At 39.3% G+C, this 24,754-nt stretch overlaps 2 protein-coding genes across 3 annotated transcripts; one reads left to right on the forward strand and one right to left on the reverse strand.

Moving 5' to 3' along the window:
• The first annotated feature begins 63 nt into the window (after nucleotides 1-63).
• acad11 (acyl-CoA dehydrogenase family, member 11) lies at nucleotides 64-24,751 on the forward strand. Its single transcript, XM_074621648.1, has 20 exons — nucleotides 64-436; nucleotides 518-617; nucleotides 2,233-2,358; nucleotides 2,606-2,767; nucleotides 2,859-3,023; nucleotides 3,108-3,249; nucleotides 3,923-4,044; nucleotides 4,179-4,285; nucleotides 4,738-4,849; nucleotides 5,298-5,375; nucleotides 6,586-6,724; nucleotides 7,156-7,263; nucleotides 8,795-8,893; nucleotides 19,925-19,994; nucleotides 20,746-20,831; nucleotides 20,978-21,049; nucleotides 21,255-21,409; nucleotides 21,573-21,689; nucleotides 23,137-23,246; nucleotides 23,342-24,751. Exons 1-20 carry the CDS (start codon nucleotides 315-317, stop codon nucleotides 23,454-23,456), a joined length of 2,307 nt encoding a protein of 768 aa, XP_074477749.1. The 5' UTR covers nucleotides 64-314; the 3' UTR covers nucleotides 23,457-24,751.
• ackr4b (atypical chemokine receptor 4b) lies at nucleotides 13,111-17,142 on the reverse strand. Of its 2 annotated transcripts, none has more exons than XM_074621652.1 (2): nucleotides 16,983-17,142; nucleotides 13,111-14,424 (listed from the first exon to the last, which is right to left on the reverse strand). In XM_074621652.1, exon 2 carries the CDS (start codon nucleotides 14,416-14,418, stop codon nucleotides 13,306-13,308), a length of 1,113 nt encoding a protein of 370 aa, XP_074477753.1. In that variant the 5' UTR covers nucleotides 14,419-14,424; nucleotides 16,983-17,142; the 3' UTR covers nucleotides 13,111-13,305. The 2 variants fall into 2 exon arrangements, with proteins under 2 accessions (XP_074477753.1, XP_074477751.1); XM_074621650.1 differs by having other exon boundaries at nucleotides 13,111-14,429; nucleotides 16,983-17,140.
• Nucleotides 24,752-24,754: the final 3 nt, after the last annotated feature.

The raw sequence follows: 24,754 nt of genomic DNA on the forward strand, positions 1-24,754 counted from the left end.
AAACTAAGATATTACACTTTTTTTTGAGGACGTTACGTCGACGTGCGCAGCCGTAAACGGTCCGACCACCTCTGTCAACAACACCACGTTAACAGAGCAGCTGGAAATAATGAATCCACTCGTTAACCGAAACATCGAGGAGCATACAACTCCTGTTGTTTCTGTTCATTAAGTTTTTAAAACTGCTGAATTTCTGTAAGATATTACACTTTTTTTGAGGACATTAACGTCGGTGTGCGCAGCCGTAAACGGTCCGACCACCTCTGTCAACACCACACACCTGGAAATAATTAATCCACTCGTTACCTGAGACTATGGAGGAGCAGACGACTCCTGTTCGACAGCAACACATTTTCAGTGTGGGCAAACTTCACAGATATCTGTCTGTCAAGTCACTGGTGTCAAATAATGACACGCTCACTGTCAGGCAGTACAGGTAAGATAAGTTTGTTTGACAGTTTCTCAGCAGTGTTATATCATGTTTACATGTTTACAACTTCCTGTTGTCCTTTTTCAGTGCTGGTCAGTCAAACCCAACCTTCCTAATCCAAACACCTGCAGACAGCTATGTTCTCAGGAAGAAACCCCCAGGTGAGCTGCTGCCAGGAGCTCACAAGGTAAAGTTTGTCAATAAAAAAAACTTTTGGTCAATAAAACTGTTTGCACTATGAGTTGTTTGCAGCACTTGTGTACTGGTTGTGCATTGAAACATTTCAGCAAAAAATAATTGTTCTAATAATTTACTAGAAAGTTTTCTGCAAAGAAATACAGTTTATAGTTTGTAGCCTTATATATATATATATATATATATATATATATATATATATATATATATATATTTATATTTGCACGTTCAGCTGACCTGATCTGACCTTTGCACTGACTGAAACACTCTTTAGGTTAAAGGTACCGTGTGTAGGATTTAGTGGCATCTAGTGGCGAGGTTGCAGATTGCAACCAACTGAACACCCCTTCCTTTCCAAGCATGTCGGAGAGCTGGTGGCCTTCATAACAAACACGAAAGGCTCTTGCCAAAGCGAGTGTTTAGCCCAATCCCAATGTCCACTCTCACAGACTCACAGACTTTCGTTCCTGCGAAATCCACTGTCAAATTATCAAGTACATGAGAGCTGTCTCGCAGACATGTTGAGCCCTTTATGAACACTTTACATAAGTTTGCATTTCTGCAGACTGCCTGAGGGAATTACCCACAATTCATAGCTTTGTGACATTAAACACATGGTTTCCAAGGGACGCCCGGAGGTGTTAAGAAAAAGAGGACGGCACATCGGTGTTCAACCTGCCGGATTACACAGTTGATCACACACAGAAACATTAATATAATCCAATTACCATTAGACTATATTAGACACCTGCTTTTATTCATCAACCAGGTCTTTTCATTTTGCTTAATGAAGCTGTTTTGACAAAAACAAGTAAATTGATTATTGGACATTGAAGCTGTGTGGAAGTGAAGTGACTGGGATCAGTTTTTTATGTGTAAGGCAACTCAGGCTTGACTTAAACATTGCTTTTCTAACTTCGTAAAAGAAAATATATGAAATAAATACGTAAATAAAAATGTACTGAATTTTTATTTGTTATTAAAATAATAAATTGTACACCAGCAACTTGGTAAAAAATCTTCAAATTAAACAGGAATTAGAAGTGTAAACTTTTTTAATGAGGCAACAAATTGGTGAATTAAATCAACAATTTGGAATTAAATTCCAGTATACAATGTATATAATATATAAACATAGAACTGAATAGATCAGCCCCATTGTCCCAGTTATCCGATATCTTAGGGCTGGGTGATATGGCCAAAATCTTTTATCTCTTGTGTATACTCCTGTGGGAATGAAATACTTGACAAATGAAAAGTATTTTGTACGAAGAGTATTTTCATATTTGAAGAACTTAACTGCAAAATGAATATAGAAGTTTTAAGTGAAATTGTAGAGAAAAAAATGAATAAATATAGCCTATATGCCGATAGAAACGATATAGAAAAATAGATACGATAGACATTTATATTGTTTTGACAATATATATTGTCATATTGCCCAGCCCTACAATATCGGTATCGGTGCATCCCCAATCAGTATCTGTGTAGGAAATTATTAGTCGTGTGGGACCTTTGAATTTTTTTTTTTAGGATAATATCTTGAGGCTTACAGTGTTGGTTATGATTTAATATAGAGTGATGGATATTCGTGACTTTGTTTACAGGTGGACAGGGAGTATCGTGTGCAGAAGGCTCTGTTCTCTGTTGGCTTTCCTGTACCTCAGCCTCTCCTGCACTGCACTGATGCTGAAATCATTGGAACAGAGTTCTACTTAATGGAGCATGTGAAGGTAAGTTTGTGCTACCAAGTCCAAATCTCAGTGTCCCTGGCTGCATCTAATATATTTGCTGCTGTTTTGCTTAACCTTTGCTCTATATTCTAATGATAAAAGATGACATTTGGACTCGCCTGTGTTTGCTTGCTGACACATGCTGACTTGACAAACCTAGGCTTCTAAATACATACTTTACCATCATATAATGGTCACCTATCATTAGATAAAAAGATGTTTTTGCTTATTCATCCCTGTTGAGCAGGGGCGTATATTCAGGGATCTCCGTCTCCCTGGAGTGAGTGCAGCAGAGAGATCAGCTTTATATGTGGCTGCAGTGGAAGTGTTGGCAAAGCTACACTCACTGGACCTGGCATCACTGAACCTTAACGGATATGGAAAAGGATCAGGTTACTGCAAGAGACAAGTGAGCACAACACACTGTACTCAATAAACTTTATCCATCTTCTCTGGAAAAAAGAGTTGTGATATTCAAAAGCGTCTTTCCATCTCTAAAGGTGTCCACCTGGACGAAGCAGTACACCGCAGCAGCCCACCGAGACATCCCAGCCATGAATGAGCTGTCTGATTGGTTGATGAAGAACTTGCCAGCCAACGATAACGAGGTCACGCTTGTCCACGGAGATTTCCGACTGGACAACTTGATATTCCATCCAACAGAGGTACAACTTCTCAGACAATTCCTCTTACCTGTCTGCTTCATGATGTGACTGTCATGATCTACAAAGAGTGTTTGATGTCATTAGGCACGTGTGATAGCAGTGTTGGACTGGGAGCTGTCTACCACTGGGCAGCCCTTGGCAGACTTGGCCTACTTCCTCATGCCTCACTACTGGCCTCCAAGTGTCGGCATCTCCAGCACAATGGGAAGCTTAAAAGGAATAGAAGGTAACAAGCAAATAACAACCTTAAACAGCATAACAAATGTAGAACTAGTCTTTTTGTCATTTCCATTCAGTCACATGCAAGGCTGATAATTCCAGTGTCGGTTTTGATATCAAATCAAAAGACACTGTGATCATATTCTGTGTTATTAAATAATTAATTCATAATCAGAATATAAATTAATACAGACGCTAATAATGAACTAAATAATATAAAGGTATTGTGCCAGTAGAAATGGTTCCTGTGCCTCTAAGCAGGACACAGTCCACAGTATAAATGCAGACTGCAGCTGTTATTCACGTGCAGGTGTTTGTTAAACAGGTAACAGGCTACAGAGAGAAAACTCTGTTACTCTGCCAGTGAGAACTGTGTGTCTTTATTAGTATTAGTGCAGTGCAGGCACAGAAGTCTCGACAGCTGTTAAAGCTGACTGACAGCCGATCCAGCTGTGATCAGCTGCCTCCGTCATCAGAAACAGACTTAACTTGGCGCTTCAGAGGAAAAAACTTCTCATGTCTCTAAAAACAAATGTCTTTGTTTCCTCTCTCCTCGCATGGGAAAAGACGCAAGTGAGGGAAACATGGATGCAATTAAGAGACGTGGGATGCACTCATAGTATCGGTTCCACTAATTGTTGTGGCTTTTCTGTCTCCTTGTCTCACCAACCAATGAGCAGGTATCCCAACTGTGGGTGAGCTGTCCTCCATTTACTGCCGGTGCCGGGGGATCCCATCTGCTTTGCCACAGTTGAATTTCTACCTGGCCCTGTCTGTCTTTAAAATGGCAGGGATTGCCCAGGTTTGTACTTATTTATATACAAAGTTGAACTCTAATTTTATCCCTATTTGCCTTTTTTTAAATATATATATATATACATTGCAATTTAAGTGAAATTCTCAAATGTTTTAAACTCTCCTTTATTCGCCAATCAGGGGATATATGCACGCCACCTACTGGGTAATGCAAGTGCTCCCAATGCAGCTCAGTTCAGCCAGTGTGTGGAGCCGTTGGCTAAGGTTGCCTTGCAGCTTGCACAGAGGTTGGTTGGCTACTAGAGTTGTGGAAGAAAATGCCTGTGGTTGTTTTTACATGAGCATGCAATACAGTGACTGAACAATTACTTTTAAAATATGCTAGATGTTTGTGTTGGATCTGTGCTGTAAATGGCTCTCTGACTCATATGTCCTTTGCTGGTGTAATTTTATCCATAAGCTGTCACAAAGTCAGACACCTGCTGAGTTTGATAGAAGTTAATTAAATAAATGTGCCAATATAAGCAGTAATACAGTTTTATATAATCCACATTTGACAGTCCAAACATTCTGTTATCAGTACAATATTGTCTTAATTCAGTGCTATTGGCCAGAAAACAGATTGATTCCACCTGCTGACTTAATTTAAGACAGCAACAGTTGGAATTCGGCATCCAGCTGCTGCTGCTTCCGATATTCGCTGTTGACTTTTTAACGTGTGAGATGTGTGTCTTGCCAGGTCTGACGCAGGTCCAACAGAAGACGGTCTGTTCCTCCAGACAGCTAAAGGTCGGGTTGTTCTCCAGCAGGTCAAAGACTTCATGAGACAATACGTGCTTCCTGCTCAGCAGGTCAGTGCCAAGAGCTGTCGAGAACAGAAGAGAGATTTGTTTGCCCAGATGGACTTTTAACTTTCACATGAAAGGACTTGACAGAGCATACCAGCTCATTCATGCACTCAGGATTAATCATTCGAGCGAGAAAACAAAGGAGTTTATTGATTGCATCAATTATATTGCACGCAGAATCATCACCATTGGCCGGGCATCATAGTGGTCTTAATGCAGTTCAGCAATGTGAGGCTGAGAGATGGCATTGCAAATCATGTTTTATTTGTGGGAGCAGTGGGAAGAGTGGTGTATTTTTTGTAAAACATAGATGTAACAACAGCTTTGTTTCTCCTGTAGAATTACCTGCAGAAATAGCTACATTAACACACCGTAATGTCTGAGAAATATTTCAGAATTTCTTTTTTATGGTACAGGATGGATCAATATAATAAATGTTGTCTTTCTCCAGGAGGTTGCAGAGTACTACTCCAAACACGCTCAGTCTCCACAGAGGTGGCACACACCCCAAATAGTCGAGGATTTAAAGGTACGTAAGGATATTTTTGCAAGTAACTTTTTAAACTTTTATTTAATTTGGTGGCCAATGCAATCAAACATGTAACAATGCAGTAAATTCCAAACACAATTAAAATCACATGTGTTATTGAACAAATGTTATTTTAATATCAATCCAGCAGGTTCAAGGGCCAACTTTTTTTACAATCTGGTCTAAACTGTGCACCTCCCTTCTGAGTCAGCCCCACACTGCGGTCTGGCATCTACTTTGGAAGAAGCATTCAGTTTGCATAAGAATATACACTCTAGGGGAATAAATTGTGATTTAACAGCTAAATGATGTAATAAAGTACTGACAGCTTATTGTTTTAAAAAGCAGTCAGGTGAAATACATAGCTTGCCTTATGTTAAAGGGATATTGTTTAGGATTTGGCAGCATCTAGTCGTGTGGTTGCAGATTGCAACTGAAGTACCCCTCCACTCACTCCTCCCTTTACAAGACTGCGATAATGTGAGCCGCTGAGTGCAAAACTGTAGTAGCACCGTTCGCCTCGCTCAGAGGCCATCCTTACGATAATAACACTACTTTAGGAGCAACAGAAGTCACAAGGCGGCTAGCGGTACCATGGTTTTGCATTCTGCGGCTCATGTTACCGCAGTTTCACAAGCGTGTCAAAGAACGTAAGGTAACGTAAAAAATTTTGAAAGGCTTTCTCTAAAGCCAGTGTTTGGTTTGTCCGTTCTGTGCTACTGTAGAAATATGGCAGAGCATCCTAATTTCAGGTGATTATACACTAATTAAACATAGTTATGAATATTTAATTAAATTTCTGCTATTAGTTCCCCCGAAATGTTACACATCGTTCTTTTAATAGAGTACCTACCATTTGAAAAAAAACTGTTGTGTCCTGCTGATAGAAGACAAAGAGCAGACTCTATTATCTCAACCTTGAACTTGTGTCTGCAGCTACCAGTAAAACCCTGAGAAAGGAGAAAGGCTACTTGTTTCTCTAGATTTTGTTATGAGAGAATGCACTTTGTCTGGGAGTGTTTGTTACTTAGTATAAAAACTGATAGAAATTGTTATGAGACAGAGACTTTCATGTAAAGGTTCCTCTCTCCGTGTACAGGAATAGAAACTTGTATTCACAGTTATGTTGATTTCAGCTTTATTTATAAAGAACATAAAGTAGACAGCATTTTACAACACTCTGTATAATAACGTGTATCTGTGTGTCCAGGTGAAAGCCAGGGAGGCCGGACTGTGGAACCTGTTCCTGCCTGCGATCAGTGGTCTCAGTCAGTTGGACTATGCCTACATCGCAGAAGAAACTGGACGCCTCCTCTTTGCCCCCGAAGTCTTCAACTGCCAGGCTCCTGGTAACACATCCTACATGCTGTTATATTATGAGATAATTTAGAGGCCAGTTGACAATATTATGGGTCTGTTTTGTCAGTCACATAACTTTACTTACAGCATGGAAAAGTATTTACAAAAGCACACACATCCAGAGGAAAGATATTAGGTAAGAACAAATTTTACAAGATGGAAAAAATGAGTTTTCGATAACATCCTCTACTTTACTCAGGTAAAATGCTCTCCAAATGTCAACCTTTCAGCCTTGTTTTAACAACTGCAGTTTTGTGTTTATTCACTGGATTTAAAACCTAAAAATCCCCCAAATTGGCACCTTTTTAAGGTAGTAGTTTGTCAGATAAGGTAAAACCAGTATGATTGAAGTTCTGATTATTTTCCAAATTGAGTTCATACTATCCTGGAAGACAGTGTGTGGTGTGATGTTTCTCCACAGATACCGGAAATATGGAGGTGCTCCACATGTTTGGCAGTGAGGAGCAGAAGAAGAAATGGCTGGAGCCTCTGCTCAGAGGAGAGATTCGCTCCTGCTTCTGTATGACAGGTATTTCCATGACCATGTCCTCCTTCATCACTTCATGTCACGGGTCACTGTGCTTTACAAAAGGTTGAACAAGGAAAACACACCATATTCTCTGAAGTCTTTGGCGATAGGAGTGATGAAAATGTAAGGGAGGTAATTTAAGAGGTGAAATAATGTACTATGTGTACGCTTGAGGGAGCATCTTGAAACACTTGCTGTAAGTAACCGATTTTCTGCCAAGTTACAAGGTACTGCTGACGTTCAGTCCTCCCAATACATGTTGTGTTTTTATGCCAAACATTCCAGTGATTGTTGTGGTTTTAAATCAGCCAGGTAGCACGGTTGCTACCGTTCAGGGGCAGATTTAGTGATTTGGGGGCTCTAGGCAAACACCATCTTGCTTTAATTTTCACCCTCTCTAACTGGGAATGTTGGTAATGACAGTGGTAGAAGAAGGAGGCTACTAAAAACCTTTTTTTCTGAAGTAAAACTATTAACTATTAATAGAAATACCATTAATACTGACAGTAAAAGTCCTGCATTCATTTTGTTACTTCAAGTGAAGAATGAAAAAGAAGTATTATCAGCACAATGTACTTAAATGTACTTCAAGGTGGTCTGTTCAAGGTGGAGCTTCCAATTCTAATATGCTGGATAGTTTAATGAATAATAATGCATTATATTTGGATTGTTATATTTTGTGAGTCAAATCTGAATCTGCAACGTAAACGATAACATTTCTCTGTCCGGTAAATGTAGTACTACAATGTTTTCCTCTGAAGTAGAAGTACACAGTAAGTACGTGGTAGGAGATGTAGTTGAGTTGCATATGTTTTATGTGCTTTTGGGGCCTTTTATTTGTTATTTTGGGGTACAATGAGTTAGAATAGTAACATAATTCAATATCTTCCTTTCTAAACATCATAATACATCTATAGCTGTTTGGGGCCCTTTTAGTTGGGGGCCCCAGTCAGTTGCCTTCCTCGCCTAACGGTAAAGTCTGCCTTTGCTATCATCTCTGTAGTTTGGAAAATCTACATGCCAGCAGCGATCACTAGCTCACTATGAGTAATTTCTCCTTGTTTTCTCCCGATTTTCCTTCCACTCTGCCTGGAAACCACTGCCTGCTGCTCCCAGAGGTGATTACAGTGGGTGTGAACATCCCCATGGTTTTTCGTAAACACAGATGGTGATTAGTCGTGTTCGGAGGATGTTTTTTTGTCACAAGTTTGGTCGATTTATTACTCTGGATGTCAACAAATGGGAACATCCATCTTTTACTGATAAACAATTGTGACTTCTGACTTTGCTAGGAGTCAACTGCTGTAGAGTTTAAGTATGGAAATGGTGTGAGTGCACTCTATTTATTTTAACCACTCAGCCTGTGGTTTGAGCTGGAATCCAGCAATTTGGGAAAAGATGGAACATAAAGCAAAAACTAAGGATTGGATGTGTAAAACCTGTTAGTCAAAGTTTCATTGGTTATTGCCTTTTATTTGGTGTAAAATGTGTATGTTGTGAGTTTTAAGATGACCTGTGGTTCCTTCCCCAGAGCCTGATGTGGCCTCCAGTGATGCAACCAACATGGAGTGCACTCTCCAAAGGGAAGAAGACAACTACGTCATAAATGGCAAGAAATGGTGGAGCAGTGGTAAGTCCCTTTCTATTTCCATTGGTTATATCAGAAGAAACAAACATATGTATTATCCTACCAAGAACACTGAAGAGTTATTTTGGTCCATGAGGACTGAAAACGCCATTAGGGAGCAATAAAAAAGGAGTTGTTTTATGTGTGCCTAGTTGGACTTTGCTTTTAAATCATTATGTGAGGCAAATCCCCTTTAAGCTAAAGAATGTTTTAAAAAGAGTAAATCTGAAAAGGTTATGATGTGCTCCAGAGGGTTTTAACTGTATGTAATCAAGATGTTGTTGTAACAAAGCACTGCAGAGATAAATGCCTACCCAAACTGCTAACATGTGGACAACAAAAAAGGGCAGATGCCTCTACTCTAAGCATTATATAACTTGAACCACTTTTTAAAAGTTGAAAAATGTTGGATCCATTTCATTCTGGAAAATATGTCTCAGAGCAGCTTTGGGTTGGACCAGTAAAACGGTCACGGATTCAAATAGTCAGTGTGTGTTCATCAATAGAGATTTTACTTCTAATTGATCAGTCATTGTAAATTATTCAACGTGAACAACATAAATGTAAATGTTGATGCTCAGTCTGCACACATTGAATGAGTTGATTCTATGACCCAGACTAAACTGTGACTCATGTGTGAGTCATTATTCTGCTGTTTTATAGCAAAGTTTAGTCTCTTTGGCTTCTGATTGGCTCTATAAATGAGTTTGGTTCATATTATCCCGTTAAAATGACTAAACGACATAATTTGATGTAGAAAAGTACTCTGCAAATTAAGTCCCCAACTTTGTAGAATTAAGCCTGAAGTATTTAGGATTTAAGTGATGGTTATCACAAAACTCATATTAGTGTTTGTAGATGTTTATCGTGCGCCTCTTAAGTCACTGTGAACGGAAAGATATTCCAGATGTTTCCTCTGACACAGATGTGGTCTGAGGTTTTGACTCGTTTAAAGGCAAACAGTGGCCTGTTGTTGTCTTTGTTGTTATTATTTTTAACCTGAGCAGAATTCCTTCTTGTTGTTAAACAGAAAGCAATATGGTTTCCCACGAATGAGCAGTACTTTCACTTTCAAATGATTGTCTTTATGACGAGCACTGTCAATGTCATATGTCTAAAGTTAATCTCTTTCCATTTCTCTTTTCTTTGGAAGTGAAATTTCCATCAGTAGAAAAAACATCTTCTTGGTTTGGGGGAATGTCCTCTGCCGTCATGAATGCATCTCTGTTAGGAAACTATGCTGATGATGGCCATTTCATACTTGCTGTGACCTGTGGCTGTTTTTGTGGCAAACCGTATTATTCAGTGGAAATTGGAGGGTTTTGTTCCTCTGCAGTGTCCAGACCAGGGTTATTATAGTGAACTAAAGCAAAAAATAAGCAGTGGAAAATATTGTTAGAAAACTGACACTAAATAAAACCTATGTCTTTTTAATAAAAAAACTGAACTGAAACAACATCGCCTGGTTACAAAAACTAATAAAAACAAAATAAAAAGGAGTATAAATTCCTTTCAGTTTCATTTTTTTTTTTAGCTATAATATATCACTACCCAAAAAAGGAGACGGCATGAATTTCCGTCAGCTCTCGTGACATTGAACCACAGAAATTGAATGGACTTGACCCTCCAGGAGATGACGCTATGCTGCAATTACTTCACTAAAGTAGCGTGAAGATTATACATTGAACATTATGGCCATTCCTCAGTTCTCCAAACATGTATTTTGTATGTATATAGCTACATACTTCTGAGACATTATAGCCGGCCCAAACAAAAACAAACAAACTACTTTAAGATTAAAACTAAATATATAAAAACTAAACCTTTCTGGAATAACTGTAACTGAACTAAAACTAGCAAACTGAAAAATTAATTGAAAATTCAAAACTATTATAACCGTGGTCCAGACACATTCAATGTGATTTTAATTTACAACAAAAGGAGAAGTAAAACTAGACGATATGTTAATTGAAATGACGTTACAAGTTTACCCTTTGCTATGGTCTCATTTTTTCCAAGTCTCAAATATAGTGTTCACTGCCAGCTGCTCACTGACGTTATGGGTGTTTCCCAATGCGCTGTCCAAGGCCCTTGGCCGCCTTCACAACATGTTCCCGAAAGGACGTTCTGTGTATTTGTTTATATTTGTACAGTCTCTTTTCCCATGGAGAAACAGTAGGTAAAGACTTTTCATCTGTGGTTTTTATGCTGTATTTCATTATGATAATTACACAGCAGTTCCCACATTGCGGTATGTTGCAGTAGTGTTTTTTTATGACTTGACTGTCATGGAATAACCCCACTGTAAGTTAAACTTACTGTAAATATGGGCCTATCCACTTATATTAAAATGTTGCCTATAATCCACATACACTACAGAATGATGCCGTTTTCTTCTTTGCTTTCCTCTTTGTGGTCAAACTCTGAGTAGCTAGATGGAAGTGTCTATATACTGTAGATGTTGCTAGGGCAGCTCTGTGTTGTGGAAGCTATATAACACTGTCTCTTGGGCATGACAGTGTGCTAAAATGATTCCCAGACCTGCAATCTTTTCTCTTTTAAGCCATAGGCGTTTGTATATTTGCATACACACTCACACAAGCACAGACGATGTACACATGCTTAACATTAGTAGTGGCGAGTGGAATGTAATCATCATAAAAGTGTTGATTTCCTTCAGGCCAACTTAACATTTTTAAGTTAAACAATCATATGAGTTGGTGTTATCGTTAATAATGTTGAGACACGTAATGTCTGCAAATAATTACTTGATCAGCCTGATGTACATCTGGGTCAGACCATAATGAATTCAAATGAAATGCAGATTGTAGCGGCAGTTTAACGACTGCTTTGTTCCTGTTTACCTATTTAGTCTTGTGACATACGACTCAATACTTGTTTTGCCTGGGGAACGAGTCATTCCTTGGAATAGAGAGACAAAAGTTTGGGCCACAGTTTCAATCATCTCCAAGCAAACACGCCTAGTTTGTTAGAGTCCAGCTCCCACGCATCCAAGCTGTATGCCATTACAGTTGAAAGAGGATGACTAACAGGTACTGCGGATGGAAAGAATGATAAACAATGAAATCGTTTGATTCTAAAGATCTTTTATGAGCTATCTGTTGTGGATCTGGTCAGGAGGTTTTGCCAAATGAAGCTGACCCCTCTCTGTCTTTGCTGTAGTTGTGTAAACAGGCTTGAGTGAAGCATTGTTGAAGAGGAACTATTGTTCTTATTTTCAGCTTCATACTTGTATTTGGGGTTTCTACTAGAACATGTTTACATGCTTTAATGTTAAGAAACACTTTATTTTTCTCATACCAACTGTGTTGCAGCACCTCTTTTCACCCTTTGTCTGAAACGCTCTGTTTGAACTCCATCCCGAAAAGCCCAGTCTGCTCTGATTGGTCAGCTGGTCCACTGTTGTGATTAGTCAACTGAACAAAACACTTCGGACTACTCTTCAACTAGCTTTGTTTGAGGGTGTGCCAAACTAGCCACTAGGCAAAGTGTGTTGCTTGGTGACATCACCATGTTATAAAAAAGGCAGGACTTTAAGCGGGAGTAAGAGAGTGATTCCCTTTGGCGTGGACTTTGAGCTTTGTAACTTTGCAGACCTTTTACATGCACAAAAAAACTATATAACACACTAAAGAAAAGGGAAAAAGCATGATAGGTTCCCTTTAACTCTAGGACTGTGTCCATCCCATGTTCTGAGCTTATATCTGATATGCGGTGAATGTATTGGGGTTAGCTTGAGCATGATGTTATATGATTTTATTGAGTCATTTTAAAGGGGAAAAGATTAAAGTCACCATTAAAATGTTATAGAATGATGGGTTGCACTTCACTGCAAACCATATGCTCTTTCAACCACATATTATTTAAATAAAGTTGGAGTGGATAAAAACACCAGTCTGGCTTAAAGCTGCTCCAAGGAGCATGCCGCTTTGTTTCCAGTTCGGTGACACGCAGGGGTTCTTCCTGCTGTTTGCTATTCTCTTTGTTTTTTCGACTCAATGGGTCGCCCACCGTGACAATAAGTCATCCCACATCCCAACCCAAACCACGGGATGTAATAAAATGAGATGCAGATGATCTCACGGAAGGCAGCGCAGACTGTAAGGTTGAATTTGATTTGTTGTGAGGAACCAGAGAAGTACTCGGAGCATCTCGAGCTCCAGCTGCATTGAATTGCAACAGATGTTAGTAGCTGCGTGTCACTGAATATCTGGCTTTTATTTAACAAAATACATAATTTATACAAAATTCTTTGCTTTGTTAGTGCATATAAACATATACTTTCATACAATTGTACAATAATAATCAATATATTTGGTTATTGATGTCTATCTCTTATGATGTAACGATGTGTATATATACATAGGTGCTTACGGGGACACATGTTAAGAGTCTTAAATAGTAAAGGTGCTGGTGGCTTGGTCTTCTGAACCAGACTGGGATTGCGTTGGACTGCGCGTGTTGAGTGCGATCTCCACTGCCGGCTCCTCGTTGACGTGTCTCGGGTGTCTCCCGACTCGCTGTCCAAGGCGCTTGGCAGCCTTCAGGACGTGTCTCCTGAAGGACGATCCGATGAAGGCGTAGAGGAGGGGGTTAATGCAAGCGTGGGTCAGCGCCAGGCTCTCTGTCACTTGGAGAGCGCGATCCAGGGCCTTGCTCTCCTCGCAGTCGGTCACTAGTATGTAGATGATGTCCATCGCTCGGCACAGCTTGACCACGTTGTAGGGCAGCTGGGTGAGAAGGAAGACAGCCACCACAGCCAGAAGGACACGCAGGGCGCGCCATTTTCGGTCTCTTCGCACCCCAGCTGCCCGGCTCAGTGCCCGCCCTACCAAGCAGTAGCACACCACCATGACCAAGAAAGGTAGCAGGAATCTAAGGGTCACCTCCAGCAGCTCCAGGGCAGCCTTTGCAGATCGGGCCATGCTGTGCGGGTAGACTTCTGTGCAGGACATCCTGTGATGGGAGTGCTTCACTGTGGAGAAGATAAGTTCAGGGAGACCAAGAAAGCTGGCTACAGCCCACAACACCACACACACCAGGAGCCACTGTCTTCTTACCCGGGGACATGTCCCACTCCTGCCTGTTGGATTGTGGGCTACAGCGCGACAACGATCCACACTGATGCACGCCAGCAGCAGCATGCCACAGCTGAAGTTGGCACTGTAGAGGAAGGAGGTGATCTTGCAGGCTGCCGGACCCAACATCCAGCCATGGACGGCGTCAGCCGCCCAGAAAGGCAGGGTGAAGAGAAGCAGCAGGTCCGAAATGGCGAGGTTAAGGATGCACACATCTGTGAGGGTTCGTAGTCGCAGCTTTGACATGTAGACCACCACTACCAGGGCATTCCCAGCCAGGCCTACCACCAGAGCCAAAGCATAGATGATCGGGAGGAAGACCCTGCCAAAAGAGCGCACTTCCTCCTTGTCACAAACACTGTGTTCGTAATTGTACTCGTAACTGTCATTAAAGGCGGAGTCCTCATCGTCGTAAAAGTAATCTTCCATTTTCTGCTGTACTGAAAAAAAGAAGTACAATTTAGGGAAGCAATTGTCTTATTTTTAAATGGGAGAAAAAAATCACTTTGTTCTTTTTAGGGTTTTCAATCGATTAAAATATTGCTATTAATCGCATGATTGTCCATAGGTATTCGCAAATTTATCACACATTTTTTATCTGTTCACAATGCACCTTGAAGGAAGAATTGTCAAGAATTTGTAATACTCTTATCAACATGGGAGTGGGCAAATATGCTGGCTTTATGCAAACTCAAGTTTGGAGCGTTATTTAGCCTCCTTTGCGGCGAGCTAGTAGGACATGGCTGGTACCAATGGATTCCTTAGGTTTTTGTAGTTTAATATGATTCACTAACTTTTAAAATTTAGCCAGCTACAACTTAAAAGTCATCAGTTGCGTTAAAGAAATGAATGGCATTATCGTGTTTTGACAGCCCTAGTCCTTTTTAATGATAATTGTGATATTCGGGCTATATAATCTATCAATTACATGAATGTGTAATTTGTGAGCCAAACACATGTAAAACATGAGCTGCTTTTCATCAAAAACAGGAAAAGGGAGTTCTTTCTTTATTCTGCATGAAAGGATTCTTTCCTGCATGGTTTCACTAATGGTTTAAGCTGTGTCTGTCTGCACTGCGAGGGCTTGAATAACACCAGTGAACAAAAAGAGGACTTGCAAAGCAACTAATTACCTTTTGTATTAAGTAGTTTGTATTCTGTTAGATACTAGATGATCTACAGACAACCTCTGATTTATTAATCAGCAATAAAGATAACGATCAATCATCATAAAACTGTCATTGTTTCCCAAATGCACTATGAAGGACAATCTGTTCACAGCTTGTAAACCTTATCTTATCTGTAAACACATTGATCCACTTGTACACTTCAATTTTTTTTTTCTCTTAATGATCCCTTTGGGAGACGAAGTCAAGAACGACAGGAAATATGTGGAGTGAGGGATGAGGATGACACGCAAGTGCAACTAAGGTCTCTTGCCAGATTCAAATCCAGGATGTTGCTTTTACTGTTAATGGTATGTGCTGGTTGAACAGGACATCCCATTGAAGTGAGACTTTCATCCAGGATCATTGTGTTGTTAACGTCCTCTCCCCTGTTGGTTCTCTCTAGAGGGAGACGTCATGTCTACTGAGGATTAGTAAATACAGTCTCTGTGTATGTGGGTGTACATGGTGTCTTTTACCGTCACAGATCAAACACGGATAATCCTTGTTGCTTGGAAAACTATCTAACAATCTCTAGAGGAACATAATGATCAAACGGAGTTGGAAGCACTCCTCTAACATTGTTCACGTAGATATTAATCTCCTATATTCTGGATTTTATACAGTTCACCTAAAATGGAATTCAGAGAACTGCAAAACACATTGCGTGACGGATGATATAATTCCTGGCTGAGGACTAGAGAATATTATGCAGGAATATTTTGCATCCCAGGATAATTTTTTGCAAAGCATACTTGCTGTTAAGATGACAAAAGTCGATTGTCGAAGTGTCAAGGTTTGTTATTTAATGAGACTTTATGTCCTGTTTTGGAAGATACTGAAGCAGATGTTCATTGGGACATCCTGAAATATGTCAAGTATTCCTGTGCTGTCAACAGCTGCTCTTCATATGTAAGAGGAGCATCATGGGGTTAATGCGAGGTTTCATGGTTTTGACTTTGTTGTTTGGGTTATTTGGTCTCCACAAACTAAATAGAGAAACAAATCTAGTTAAAGGCAAAATTCAATAGATTAATATAGTGAAAAGTAATGATTGTAACTGATCATAATTGGGAATATAGGCTTGTTTTATTGCTGTTTGCACAAACATACATGAATTAAACAAACTTTTATAAGCATCAGAAAACGTTAGATTAACAAAATAAAACAAAATTGCTGTTTGGTGTTATTCCATATATTGAAAAGCTTATTTATTTATTTTTACTTTGGTGTAGTGACCTTTTTATTTACATATGGATCACTTGCATTTCATTTATTTTATGTAAAAAATCACTGAGAGTGTTTTTTATCCTGACAACTGTGGTATAAACTACACTAACAGTACTCATAATAATAATAATAATAAACAACTTTAGTCATATGACCGTGAGAGAAAACAAATACAAACAGGGAAACTGAACGCCAAAGGCTATGTTCGGCTTGTTATCATTACCTCACCATGGTTTGAATAATGTCATAAAATATCCTGAGCAGGACTTTGACTGCTCACACTAAAAGTGAACCTTTGACTATCGGAAAAACAAGTCGCGTTACTTCTCAATAAATATCATGGTGTAATAAATTAATATAAAATGTATTCAGATAGTCTGACTTCAAATCAACAACATGAACATATAAAATGGCATTACATGTTCAAAAAACATAACAATTCTCCATACACAATACAACTCATTATGTGGTAAAGAAGATACAAGAAAAATACGGTATTTATATTCTTCTAGTGATAGTTTGACTTGTTTTGTAGTTGATAAAAAAAGTAACAAATATTGAGTAACGTGGTGGTTAAAGTTGGAAACATTTTCTTACCTTGTGTCTGCTCCTTTTTGTGGGATTTGTAAAGCTGATGATATCCTTTTATAATCACACACAACTGGCTGTTTAGTATCCTGAGGAGAAACGTTGCATGCACCACAGGACTGGAGTGACTAATCTGTTTGGCTGAGCCCGCCCCACTCCCTTTCACGGAGCACCTCTCTTCACCACGTAGCTCTCCATGCACGTGTGTGTGTGTGTGTGTGTGTGCGTGCCTTTAAGACTGTGTTATGATGCAGGATAAACATCAAAAGTCCTTACTGTCTTTGTTTGGTGTGCTGGGCAAAGCACCGTACAAAGAGAGGCTGTTTTTCCATCTCAGATAAACTGTGAACTTAATCTCTCACTGTTGAAGTCGCACAGTGAGTGCCTTTTGTTTATGTCTGTGAGAAAAGAAATGATAAAAGGAGGATAGAAAATAACATAATCCCATGTGGATGTAAATGTTTGTCCCATTTACAAGGCTTATTGTGGTTTGCTGGAATGCAGCCATTATTGGTTTGTTATAGTGTGCTGTGTAGATTTACCAACCAAACTCACATTAGAGTTTAGATGATTTTAACTGGAAATTTATGAATGAAACTTCAGTATTAGTTCCTTTTTTTTTTTTTTTTATGAATAATGTTCCTTATTTTAGCTTTTTTTCAAGCTCTCTCCGTCTCGCACTTTTTCTTTTCTCTGTCTTTTATGCGTCCGTATATAAATAAATTCCCTCAAAAAACTGAAGTCGGATATATTTCAATCAAATATTTGGATGTCACATTCTCGGTAAGACGGATTCCTGGTGCTTAGGGTTATTTTCATTCCAGAGGTGGCGGGACATGTATGGACATGGCTGTTACATGACAGCAGGGCTCACCATGTATCATGGATCATGAGACTTACATAAGGGTTCAAACAAGGAAACACCCAACCTGCCCCCCGGGCCAAACGTGCTCACCTAGATGTGGTTTTTGGGTGAAGTCAGGTGTACATTTTTTTGTGCTTTGTTGCAGTTCAAGCGTAATCAATTAACGTTTGTTTAAATTTCTGCAATCAGAGACTTGAGTTTAAAGACTAAACATCTGTCAGATTGTGTTTGTTGAAAGACTCATGCTGTGATTCTCATACTGTGACTATCCCAAGACTATTGATGTCTCGTCTGTTGCTGTCTGGTGTCCATATGTCCTGTCCTTAGGGGACAGTTTCGCCACTTGAATAGAAATATAAACAGGAAGACAGACCATCGGTCATCCTGTCAGTGACATAGAGACCCACGGCCACATTGGAGACAGACAGGGAAATTGCAAAGTATCCTGCATTCAGTCATCGTCCAGCTGTGCACTTCAGCTATCTGCTAATCAAACATGTCACATCATCACTTCATTTGCTCTTTATCTAGTTTGTGTGATATCTTTTTAAATTGATCTATATGATGTTGCCCTCTAGTGGGTGATGTTTTTTGTTTGTTTTGCAGCTGTAAAGGAAATATTTTATCCAGCAAAGACTCGAGCAAATTTTCAGTTTCTCTCCAACAAACAATATCGTCCTAATGACAAACTAAATGTTGCTCAGTGTGAAAGAATCAGACTCAGGAAATGTAAATCATCCTGTGGCTGCCTCAGCTTGCCGTTCTCATGCCATCCACGTTTGGTACTTCCCAGTGGGCGACATACATTGTTTCCGACCACACTCGGGCAACAGAATGGTTAACCCTCTGAGACCCACAATAGACCCGCTTCATCTTTTTTAGGGACATAGCAGGTCTGAAAGCTGGGAGATGCAGCTCAGCACTTTGTGTGAAGTTGTTCTAGTTATAAATCTGTAATAAACATGAATTAATTATTCATTTATTAAAATGAATTGTCAAAGTATATAAGGGCTTAGAACATTGATGGAATTATATATGATGGCCATTTCCATGCTCACTTATGTCTCATAAGTTGTTGCAGCAATGTGTGGGTTGATACCATTTGTTACACAGATTTAGGGTTAAATTTAGACTTTTTTTTACCATTTGAGAATTGATCAAATTTATCAATAATCCCTGCAAAATACCACATTAAGACACCAAGACCCTGAGGAACACCATAGAAGAAGCCATGCTTTGATTTGGTATCAAAAACCTTTGATATTTGGCGATTTCTACAAGAATTGCATTTTTCGGCGATTAGATGGCGAGCACTTCTGTTCTGGAAGCTGCTCAGAAACCCCCTTATTGTCAATCTACCTACGAAAGCCATCCATCCTCTGAATGCCCTAGGTCTCTAGTTTGTAGTCTGCAAAGGTTCATGAGGCTGTGATTATCCTAGAGCTCACAACAGGTAATTTTATACAGTGAGGTCAGGTTTCAGAAAATGGTCTCACTACAATGAATGGTTACTATGGGGACTAACATCACCACACATGAATACAATTAGGCTCATTGGATCCACAAGAGTCTCAGCTTTCCAGTGACACCCAATTATTTTGCAATTCAAAGACTGTTAAGGGACCGCACTATGCAAAAATAACGCATTTTTAGTGCATGCCTAAAACTGCTGCATGTGATTATCATAAAGTGGGCATGTCTGTAAAGGGGAGACTCGTGGGTACCCACAGAACCCATTTTCATTCACATATCTTAAGGTCAGAGGTCAAGGGACCCCTTTAAAAATGGCCCTGCCAGTTTTTCCTCGCCAAAATGTAGCCCAACTTTGGGGCATTATTTAGCTTTCCTGACAAGCTAAAATGAATTCTTTGGGTTTTCTAGTTTCATATGATATCTGTATCTTCTCTCTAGCTTTAAAACTGAGCCTGTTACAGCATCTGAAATACAGTAAAGTCTGTGGTCTCAGGGGGTTTTATGGACAGAGTCAGACTGTGAAAAGTTGCTTGTCTCATTTTTTGTTACACCACCAGACAACAACAAAACATGAATGCAAATTAAACGCAGCATTTCTGACTGTTCCCGGCAGGCGCTGGCAATCCCCAATGCAAAATAGCCATTGTGATGTGCAGGAGCGGTTCTCTGGATGTGAGCAGCAGGTCAGTAGAACAGTTATGTGGTGAGGAATATTGTTTGTTTCCTCCACTGGTGAGTGTGACTATACAGTATAAAAAAAAATACTTTGTCCTCATTTACGCAAGCGTTTAGGCTTCTGATGTCATGCTTTTAACCACATGTCTTCTACCATTTAGGTTGCTCTTCTGGTTTTATATATAGTTTTATATGGAAATGATTCTGTGCTTGTCAGTTTACCTTTGCACTTTAGTTTAGAGGCTATTTTCCCCGTTAACTTCCCGCCCTGCCACTATTATAATGGAAATGGACTTTGGTTATGGGATGGGTTGTACTTCCCAGCATTTTAACACCTGACTCTTTCCTTGTCTTACTGCCTAGAGGTTTTAGATCCATTTCCATATCCATTTAATCTTGTTGACGCCAGTTGTCGGTTAAATCATGTGGCTTGGCTCACACTTAATTGGCTCTAACTTTTAACGTTCATCAGTCACAAGCATTTAAAATGTACATGGAGAAATCTCGAGAAAACAACCACACCCAAGATATGTAATACGCTTTCTCCTTGTTTTTGTCAGCAGTGTAACAAGTCGCACACACCCAACCTTGTTTGCACAGAGAAGAAAATTAATCCGGGCAGCAGATTCAAATCAGCAAATAAGCACTTTGAAATGTGATCATATTCAGCGTGTAAAAACACTAGTCAGAATGGATATTGTGGAATTATAGATTTAAAGGAAATTGTGGTCATACTTTGGTTTTAAATTTGTTTCTTAGGCATGGCCAACACAGCATGATCCTCGTCCCTATGGACACACCAGGTGTAAAGCTCGTCAGACCGCTCACCGTGTTTGGACAGGATGGTAGGATAATATCTGTCATTACATCTTCATGTGCTATTGATATGTTCCTGTTTTTCCACAATATTCATTTCCTTTTTGCATGCAAACATGACACATGAGCTTTCCTGACCAAATGAACCAGTTCCCTCCCTTGTTCCTGTGCTCAGATGCCATCCATGGTGGCCACTTTGAAGTGCATTTTGAAAACGTGCGTGTCCCTGCCTCCAACATTATTCTGGGTAAGAGGCTGTATTGCTGTGTGTTTCTGTTTATTTATTCACATTAGGTCTTATTTATTATCATTTCTTTATTGTGTTTGGACAGTAAAGTGATTCTGGCTTGACAATTATGTGTTTAAGGTCACTAGGCCAGAGATATAATTTCCCTCATGTGATAATTTGTAGTATCTCTTCCTGTTCTGGCCCACGGTGTATTTGTTTCCAGGAGAAGGCAGGGGATTTGAGATTGCCCAGGGTCGTCTGGGGCCAGGCAGGCTTCACCACTGCATGAGGGCTGTCGGTGTATCAGAGTTGGCACTGGAGCTGCTCTGCCAGCGGGCTGCCTCCAGGCGCACATTTGGAAAGAAACTGTACCAACATGTAAGAGAGATTCCAGAGATTCCTCTGACTTCAATTTCAGGGCTGTGGTACTGTCGCATGTATTGAGCACTTTCCTGCTGGTGACATCTAGTGGACAGTTGTTTTAGATGCAGCATGAGTAAATGATGCTCTCCTTCCTGTGTTATCTCTGTTATGTGTGTAGGAAGTTGTTGCTCACTGGATAGCAGAGTGCCGTCTTATGATAGAACAGACCCGCCTGCTGACTCTACATGCTGCTCATGCTCTGGATACACTGGGCAGCCGGGCTGCTCGCAAACAGGTAAAACTGTCAGTAGTCTGTTTTGGGCATAGCAGCGGGCTGTGTCCCAGTAGGGTACTGTTTTGGCAGTTTTCTTTGACTTTTTTTTATTTTTTCAACATACTATACTATGACTCTTTAGTATTTCTACATACTATACTATGACTTATTTTTATTTTTTCCACATACTATAGTATGACTTTTTTATTATTTCGACATACTATACTATTGTTTTTTTTACATACTATACTATAACTTTTTCATTTTTTTGTCATACTATACTATGACTTATTTTTTCAACATATTATACTATGGCCTTTTTTTTTTTTTTTACATACTACATTATGACTTTTTTTTTTGACATACAACACTGTCTTATTTTTTCGACTTACTATACTGTTTTTTTTTTACATACTATACTGTGACTTTTTAAAAAATGTTCTCCATACTATACTATTTTTAAAAAAAAATTCTACATACTATAGTATGGCTTCTTTTATTTTTTTCGACTTTCTATACCATGACTTTTGTTATTTCGACATACCTATTACTTTTAAAATTTATTTCATAGTATAACATGACGAAAAAATTTCATGAAAAAGTCATAGTATAGCATGTCAAAATATTTCATCAAAAAAATATAGTATAGTAAGTCGAAAAATCTCATGAAAAAAAGTCGTAGTATAGCATGTCGAAAGATTTAATAAAAAATGTCATAGTATTTAATGTATACAAAAGCAGACACTACAATAGTGTTTCTGGTCAGATAGCTCAGTCTGGTAGATAACTGGTTGGAATATCCGGTTGGAATACAGGACGTTATGGGTTCGATCCTTATGTGGCACAGTCTGTTTTCAGATCTAACTTCTAATGACAAAGTCAAATATAGGAAGAGAACAGTCCTAAGTGCATGCGGCATCGGTGAGACGAGCGTCTCCTCCCAGGGTTTCAGAGAGATACAACTGGGGGGCTATGCAACAGAGTATTTTGAAAAAAGTCATAGAAAAACAAAAAATCACAGTATAGTATGTAGAAACATTTTTAAAGTCAGAGTATATAATGTCGAAAAAATAAGTCATAGTATGCAGAAAAATGTTTAAAAAAGTCATATATAGTATGTCTAAAAAAAAAAAAAAGTCAAAGTATGTCGAAAAAATAAGTCATGTATGTAAAAAAAAAAGTTCAAAAATTCATTAAATTAAATTTGTTATGGCATACTACTAAACTATATTCACATTACTTATGACTTTTTTATAACATGAAAATAAAAAATTAAATGTAATTTAAATACTGTCAATGATGTAATAGGTTAGAGCTTGAAGTGGCGATGAGGTCTTGAAATGTATGGATAGGGTCTTAAAAAGGTATTAAATTCAACTGCGGGTATTCCTGCTTACATCCTGGTATGGAATTGGGACACAGCCAGTCTTTCAATAACCTGCTTATTTTTTACTTGTCTTTTCTATAGATTTCTATGATCAAGGTGGCAGCAGCCAGGATGGCGTGTAAGGTGGTGGACTGTGCTATACAGGTATATGGAGGTGCAGGTGTGTCTGGAGACTTCCCACTAGCACAGATGTAAGTTTACTTCTTTTTTTTTTACCCCAAACATATGAGAATGAGCATTAAACCAATGTCTTTTCTAATGCCTATATTGCCACATTCTTCCTCAGGTATTCATATGTGCGGACTCTACGCATTGCTGATGGGCCAGATGAGGTGCACCTCTCCTCCATTGCTCATCTGGAACTGAGGGATCAACTAAAGAAGACACAGGCCAAGCTGTAAAGTAACGGACATCATGTGGCCACAAAAGCTTTACTAAATTGCAATTTGCCTTAAATGAACAATGTGTAACATTTAAGGGGATTTATTGACAGAAATTGAATATAATATTAATAAGTATGTTGTCTATAGTGTATAATCACCTGAAAATATGAATCGTTGCGTTTTCAATGTAGATGCACGGCAGGCGCACTCAAACGCAGAAGCAATGCCGCAACACAAGTGTTCCCAAGCGCCTATTTTTCAGGGCGCAACGGCTGCACCCGGAGATAAAAATAGTTCAACTTTTGGAACGCACCGCATGTCATGTGACGAGGAAACAACCAATCACAGCTGGTAGATATCTTTTCTTTCTAACGTAAAAATCAGTCTACAGTAAATATATGGATGAGAAGCTAATCATTTTAGTGCAGGGCTACCAAGAGCTTTACGATCTGTCCCAAGGACTACTTTACCCTTTCCGTCCAAGAACACATTCAACAACAACAACAAGTTCAGCCAACTTGACAGAGACAAATCGAGCAGTAAAGCTACTGCGACGGATTGACGGTGCTGAAAATCGATTTCTCGCTCTGAGTTCAGTTTAGTCGGAGCGCCTAACTGCTAAATTACCGCAACTTCATCATCGTCATCACAGCATTCAGGTTTTGATTACTTGGTATCGGCAGGCGCGACAGGAGCACAACCTCCAAAGAACCTTGGCTAAGAGGCACAGCTGGCCTTTCCATGCGTTTTAGATGCTACATGTGAACGGACCCTATATCTACATACGGAGCTGGCCGCCATGTTTCTACAGTAGCCCAGAAACCAACCAAACATTTGCATACAGCCAGCTGTCCTTCCTGCATTTGTCAGTTTAAACTTTGTTACTTTTCATCTGGATTATGACTTAAACTTCGTATTTGTGTAATATTATCATACGATCCGCGAACCGAGCTCTGATTGGTCAGTAGGGCAGTGCTTTTATACGAGTCGATTTCTTATCTGGAACATAACCTGCTACGGAGCAGGTTAGGTGTTCAGCATCAGTTACTATGGCGATCTACCCTTGGAAGAAGTGAACCACCATGGTAGGAATGACAACCCAGGGTTAACCCTGAAGTTACCTCGCTAACCGCAAAGCCTGCTTCGTAGTACAGGCCTTATTTCCATGAACTTTCTGCTGGAAAGGAAGCAGATTTTATTAGCTTTTTTGTGAAATTAAAAGTAATTTTGCTACCAAAATGCACTAAATGTAAATAATTGACTGGTTGTATACATTTTAGTTAAAATCATTCCATTAAAAGTTTCTGAATGTCCAC

This window comes from Sebastes fasciatus, chromosome 21 (genome assembly GCF_043250625.1).
Source record: "Sebastes fasciatus isolate fSebFas1 chromosome 21, fSebFas1.pri, whole genome shotgun sequence".
NCBI lineage: Eukaryota > Metazoa > Chordata > Actinopteri > Perciformes > Sebastidae > Sebastes > Sebastes fasciatus.